The following is a 7083-nucleotide window of genomic DNA, read 5'->3' on the forward strand; positions in this document are numbered from 1 at the left end:
CCCCAATTTTGATTTGTAGATTAATTATGGATTATTTGTGTCGACAAGTCATACTCATGCTGATGCTGTGATTTCTTCATCTGAGCCTCAGGGGATCTTCTGGCAGGAGGAACTGGCTTTCTTTCATGTCATACACTTGTCACACCCCACCAAGGAAGCTGGTACCACCCTATGTTCACCAGATAAATAACCCAAGTTCTGTCAGAGCTTGTCACTCATCTTGGGAGCTGCTGGAGCTGTGATTCAGTCCACTGGACTTTCAATAAAGGTCTTTCCTTGCTAGCCGATAGCTAGAAAGTCTTCTGACTCTGGAGGCCTCCCTCTCAGTGAAGGGATGTGGCCATGCCAGGCTGGCTCTGAGTCTTGTCCTGTGTGGGGCTAGTTGCTTCTCACTGGGGAGCTGCTAGGGTCCTGACAGAGCCGCCCTGGCACGGGACCCTCCCCTGCTCCTAGGCAGAAGCAGATGCCGTTGAGAGGAGGGAGGGCTGCTGGGAGGAGGAGACACAGGTATCAGGGCGGTGTGGGGTATTTAAGGCCAAAAGTCATGCTGGCCTTGGAACTTCTAGCGAGATACTGTCACCGGCTGGATCTCTATGTGGAGGAAATTCTTCCTGATCTCCCCTCCCTCAGGCTGCCTTGAAGTTTATTCTCAGGAGGTGGCTCAGATTTTTCTGACTAGAGCTTTGTGTCAGGCCAGGCTTCCCAGCTCCCTGTCCAGAATGAGGACCTTGGGAACCAGTGTCCTGGGAAAGTTTTGGAAACGTCTCCTGAGGCTCATATCTCTTATTGCTGTCCCCACAGGTGTTGAGACAACTCCACTATGACAGACGTTCGAGGAGTCCCTATCCCTGAAAGAACCCATGAAGCAGGTGACGTTGGGATGGAGCCCTAGAGGCCCAGGACAAATGCACTCAGACCTGTCTCTACTGAACACCTCAGCATTCTCTGCCCCTCCCTGCATACAGCCTTTACCACCCAGTGCTGTCCATCTCCCACTGGACTGTGAGCTTCCAGAGGGGGGACCAGTGCTTAGTCACCGCTCTAGCTCCAGACCCAACATTGGGCCAAACACAGAGTAGGCTTCAAAAAGCATGGCTGGGCCTTGACACACATGTAGTATGGGACTGATGGTTTACCCTCTTAGACCAGTTACAGCCCTTGCCCTCCTCACTAGAGCCCACAGCTTTACTGGAAAAAAAGGCTAGACTGATAGGTTACGTGAGTGCTGCCAGTTTTGGTGTGTAAACCCTGGACCTTCTGTCCTGAAGGGCCTGGATTAGATGATCTTTCTCCTAGCATCTAGTAAAGCAGCCTAATCGTAATATTTCTTCATTATTCTTTTCCATTTAAACCTCAGTGAATAAACCTCAGACTGGGAAGGTCTCCGACTTGAGTCAGCAGGTGTGGATCCTTCAGGGTCTGACCCTCGTGACGGTTCCACGGAGTGACAGTGTGGTTCCAGGTGAGTGGTCATGGTTGAGGGGGGCGCTGCTGCTCCTCAGAGGCAGCTGCCTTGCCTTGGTGCAGCTGGAATGCTGGCACTCAGCCTTTTGTTAAAGTGTGACTTTACAATGGGCCCGCCTGGAGGGAGGAGAATTTCACACCTGCCTGGGAAGAGATGTCTGTGTTGTTGTTACCTGCGGTCAAGACAGCTCCAACTTCTGGTGACCCTAAGAATGAGTGGTGTCCGCAATGTCCTGTCCTCAACACACCTACTCAGCTTCTGTAGACTCACGCCTATGGCTTCCTTTATGGAGTCAATCCATCTCATATTTGGTCTCCCTCTTTTCCTGCTGCCTTCTACTTTTCTTAGCATTATTGTCTTGGACCAGGGTAAAGAAAACAGAGAGGGTGGAGCAGCCTCCTGGGGAGCAGGAGAGTTCTGTCCAGTGAGCTGAAGGCCTGTCCTGTGGAAGAGGCGTAGCTTGTTCTGCCTGACTTCAACGTGTCCTGAAAGGACTAAATGGGTGGATACTACAGGAAGGCATATTTCCATATCACATTAGGCAAAACTTGCTAATGGACAGACCTCTCCGAGACTCAGAGGGGCTGCTTGGGGTTGGAGCTTCCCACCTCCAGGTGTTTAAGCCGAGATGTGAAAATCTTACGGACAGGGTCTGCCGTCTGTTTAACTCTTTATGTTTGCTCCATTTCCTAGGGCAGTGATTGGCACATGGTGTGAATGAATGAATGAATGAATGAATATGGTGATTGGCCATTTGGTAGGTCTAGGGTAGCAGGGATTACACTCTTAAGGTCTCTTCCAGACCCACCTAGAATATACTGGTCTTTTTCTGACTGTTAAAGGACGCCGACACCATCTCCTCTCTTATCTTTATAGTCACTGTCACCGGTGGCCCCTTGTAAGTATCCAGAGTCTCTTGAGCAAGGCAAAGGGGTTCCCATTTATTTGGGAATACAAGATCCAGAAATGTGTCTGTCTTGTGAGGACGTTGAAGGGCAACCCACATTGCAACTGAAGGTAAGTGACTAAGAAAAATAATGTAAAAAAAAAAAGCCAATTTCTTTTACAAGAAGTGCATTTGGTAGAAAATATAATTGTAAAATTAAAAACGAAATATTCTCTTGTTCTTAAGCATATTTATTCCTAACTCCTTTTGAGTTATGTGCATGTAATAGACTTTTCCCTGATTTATCCTGCCCCTCACTAGTTGAGGACTCTTGTCTTTCTTGAATATTGAGATGTTCTCAGCCATTGTTTCTTCAAGTATATTCTCTCTTTCATCCTGCGTTATCTCTCCTTTTTGAATTCCTATACGTCAGTCATTGATCTCAGTTTAATATCTCATCTAGTTTTCCATACTTTCTATCCATTCATTGTTTCTTCTTTACTTTTCTTTTGCGTGTTGCCATCTGGGAGAATTTCTTGGTTTAATCTCCCAGGTCATGATTACATTTTAAGTCTTGTCCCATCTGCAAAATCATCTTTCTATTGTGTTTTCTGAAATTTCAATCTTTACCATGTTCAATTCTCAAGCTCTCTAGTTGGTTCTTTTTTGTTTGTTTGTTTGTTTTTATAACTGCCTGTTATAAAAAAAACTATCCTTAAACTTCAGTTTCATAAACTTCAGTTTAATTCAATTCAACTCAGTCCAATTCAGTTCAGTTCAGCAAAGATGTGGATTCTTACTGGCCTCCAGCACTGTTGTGGGCATTTGAGATACATCAGTGCACAGAATGGCCAAGAGCCCTGCCTGCATAGAGCTTGGATTCTAATGGGAGGAGAGCAATGGTAAACAATAAGTATAATAATAGGTAATTTTGTGATATGTTAAAGGGTGTTATGTCCCCTGGAAAAGAACAATTAGAGCAAGGTAAAGAGACTGGCAGTGCCAGAGACAGGTGGAGTCAGGCTGCCCCAATAAATAGCGCAGCAGGCATCACTGGGAAGGTAAGATTTTAGCAGAGAGTAGATGCAGGCAAGGGAGTTAGCCAGCAGGGTGTCCAGTGAGAGCAAGTTCCGCTTGTAAAGAAACCAGTGTGGCAGGAGTGAATTGAGGAAGGAGGAGTTCACAGAGATAAAGGCAGATCATGAAGGGCCTGGCTGGCCTTTGTAAGGACTTTGCCTTTCAATCTGAGTGAAATGGAAAATTATTAGAACGTTTTGAGCAGAAGAGTGACTTGAATAGACATAGGTTTAAAAAGGATAATTTTGGCTGCTAGTTGAGAATAGACTGTGGGGCGCAAGGGTGAAAGTCCTGTGGGAGGCTTTGGGGTGATCTAGGTGTGATTTGATGGACAAGCAGATAAGAAGGGAGATAGGGAGAAGCCAGTCAGATTCTGGAAATTTTAAAAATTGAGGCAACAGGATTTGCTGACAGAGTGAATGGGGAGTGTAATCAAGAAGACGAGGGCTGAGAATTACATCTTCAGCTATGTCCTGTCTGCTAAGCCGCCCTTCTGTTGTGATTTTGTCCTCAGATGGACTGAGAATTGACTGTGGCGTTCAGCAATGTAGAGGTTATTGGGGACCTTAGTGAGAACAGTGTTGGTGCAGTGTTGGAGGCCAAAGTCTGGATGGAGTGAGTTTAAGAGAGGAATTGGAGGAGAGAAATTAGAGACAGCAAATATAGACAACTATTACAACGAATTTTCTGCAAAGGGGAATTGGGAGAGGTGGTGGGCAATCAAAATAGTTATTCTTTAAGATAGTGGAATGACAGCAAATATGCTGATGGGAATGATTGAGTAGAGACAGCAAAACTGACGGAGTATGGGAGAGCAGGGAGGATGGCTAGAGGAGCATCCTTAAGTTGGTGAGTGCAGATGGGGCCCGTCACCCAGTCCTTCCCAGGCAGGAAGCTGAAAGTCAGGCTAGAAGGGGAGGTATTGGAGTTCGAAATGAGAAAGTGTCCTTTCATTTATTAAACAGTCAACATCTCTCTACTGAGTTTGTACCTGTTAAGGAATACAGTGATGAACAAGTCTGGCAATAATTATATGATTGGTGGATAAATATGCTAAGTTCAGAGATGGATTGGAATTAATGGAGAAAATAACCTGGTTATGAGATAGTCATTGGTGGGAGGAGGGGTTTTTAGACCTACTTTGGCTAGGCTGTTCAGTGAGGTTCTCCCCAAGGAGCTGGCATTTGAGCTGAGAGCTGAGTAATGGGAAGGAGCCAGCCACGGGAAGATGCCAGATGCTGGGCAGAGCATCCAGGTGGAGTGAGAGTAAGTGTCAGGGCCCTGGGGCAAGAATACCTTGGTGTCTTTGAGGGGAAGGAAAAAGGCAGATGTGGCCAGAGCGGAGTGAGCATGCAGAGGAGTGAGAGGAGGTAAGGGCAGCAAGGGAGGCAAGAGCTGAATGGTGTAGACCCTGCAGGCTTTGTTAAAGTGTTTGGATTTTATTGTAATTACAATAGAAAATCATACAAGACATTTAAGCCAGAAGGTAACACAACCTTATTTATTCAATGGTTTCAGTTTAAAGTTCACTCACCTGCTTTGTGGAGAATGGATGGTAGGGCATGGAGCAGGTGATAGATTGGGGGTTTGGGAGTGTGTGGGGGTGTGAGAAGTGGCTTGTTCAGGAAATATTTTGGAAATAGAGTTCACAGGCCTTGCTGCTGGGTTTGATGCTGAGGGATCAAGGAAAGCAGCATCAAGGATGACTCCTAGGGTTTGGGCCACCCACAGAATTGGAGAAGTTAACTAGAAGTCATTAACTGAGTAAAAGAATCCTATGGGAGAACTCCCCCACTCAGGGTGGAATGTGGCTGAGTCATGGACCATTCCTATGTCTCTCTGGAGATCTTACACATGTGTGATTTTACTTAGATACGTTTATTTTACCTAAATATACAATATATGCATATACACATATGTACATATGCAAAATATACTTCTATATAAAATAAAGAAGACATTCTGATTGCTCTATTTGCTTTGTTCCTTTGGATGCAAATTCTTCGATTTGTTAGACCCTCTTGTGTCTTTTTCGTGGCATTGACCTTTCTCACATGTTGGCAGTTAGTCAGAGACCCACTCCCCCAGCTGCCCATGCTTTGTCAGAGCAGTGCTTCTTGCAGGGTGGTGGCTCTCGCTGGGCAGCTTTGGTAAGGGAGGTCCTTGGCTTACTATCGCAAATTTGCATGCGCTTCCTTTTTCTGGGAGGACCACGCAGCCTCTTTTGTAAGGAGAATTCCAATTTATTGTTCAAGGGTGGCCACTTGTTCATTAACCTGTCTCCTGTGTCTATCCTATGCCATCTCTAGGTTTGAGGCTGGGGGCTGGAAAGGTGAGGTTTCTTGCGTGTTCACTCTGCTGCTCCTTTGAAATGTGTTTATCTAGGCCTGCTCTGATAGATGGGTAAGGCTTTCTCAAGCTTTGCAACACTTAGTAGTTGTGTACAGGCAACCTTGAACTACACAGCCTCTGCTTCTCTTCCTGGGCCTTCTCTGTCACACTACAGGATCAGAAGATACTAGATCTGTACAACCAAGCTGAGCCCGTGAAGCCCTGCCTCTTCTACCATGTCAAGACTGGCGCTACCTCCACCTTTGAGTCCGTGGCCTTCCCCGGCTGGTTTATCGCCTCCTCCAAGAGAGGCCAGCCCATCTTCCTCACTTCCGACCAGGGGAGAATGTACAACACTGCCTTCAACATAGATTTCAGTGTTGAACTCAGCTGGGAGGTGGCAGCTTAGTCAGAGGTTTTTGTCTTACATTTTCTAGTTCCCAGTGTGTTTTCAACTATATTATGACCATGTCATTTCACATCAGTGCTGAGAGGTGAGCTGGGCTCTTTTCTCTTCTCGTTTATGAATGGAGAAGAAGCGATGCCTTCCTGAGAACCGAGGAATAGAATGTGGGCTCAGAGCAGGAGGGAGGGGTGATGTAAGGCTCTCCTCTCAAGCTGAAGCTTTCCAGCCCACAGGCCATTTGCATGAGCATGTAGGGACCCGAAGACGATAGAGCCTTCTCCCGGGGTGGACATGAAGAAGAGCTCATGCGTCTTACCCAAGATCGCGTGGCCAGCGTGGAAATGATCGTTGTGTTTTTTTGCTTTCTTTTCTTTCCTATATGGATTACATTTTCCATATTCCTTATTGGTTGCCAGTACACCTCAAAGTGTGTAATACGTCCTTTTAGGGGTTAGGACCTTTTAAAGAAAAATAATTTTTAACAAAAATTAAGTTAAATTATTTTTGTCCTAATTCTAACGTGTAAACATAAAGCCAAATAGAAACGTCATGTGTTCATACCGTAAAAAGACTAAAACAATTATAAAATGAAATAGAAAACAAAGAGTAACCTGAAATGAGCAGGAGGAGTTGAATGGGGACGTCACAGGGGGTGAGCCCGGGACTGGGGTGAATCTGGGGGAGAAGTGACAGGGATCCGTGGTGATCGGGTAGGTGGGAGGTTAAGCATGTGAAAGGCACTGCTAGCTGACTGCTTTCTTTACAGTCTCCCACCTTTGCTTTCCTCCTGCTTCCTCTAGTCTTTTCCTTTTAGGTAGACTCACAATCCATATACTTTCTTTAAAAACTGCAGTGAAGTTGCCTTTTTCGGGAACAGACAGCCTAGCTTTCCCCCCAGCCATGCTTCACATGATGTAT

At 45.8% G+C, this 7083-nt stretch overlaps 1 protein-coding gene across 1 annotated transcript; it reads left to right on the top strand.

Moving 5' to 3' along the window:
• The first annotated feature begins 809 nt into the window (after positions 1–809).
• On the top strand, positions 810–6512 carry IL36G (interleukin 36 gamma). The gene is given in 5 exon segments (XM_058534668.1): positions 810–869; positions 1358–1462; positions 2342–2352; positions 2354–2482; positions 5935–6512. Coding segments are annotated over 5 exon segments (528 nt in total). The 5' UTR covers positions 810–820; the 3' UTR covers positions 6169–6512.
• The last annotated feature ends 571 nt before the right edge of the window (positions 6513–7083 follow it).

The sequence above is a fragment of the Diceros bicornis genome, chromosome 40, assembly GCF_020826845.1.
Source record: "Diceros bicornis minor isolate mBicDic1 chromosome 40, mDicBic1.mat.cur, whole genome shotgun sequence".
In the NCBI taxonomy this organism is placed as follows: domain Eukaryota; kingdom Metazoa; phylum Chordata; class Mammalia; order Perissodactyla; family Rhinocerotidae; genus Diceros; species Diceros bicornis.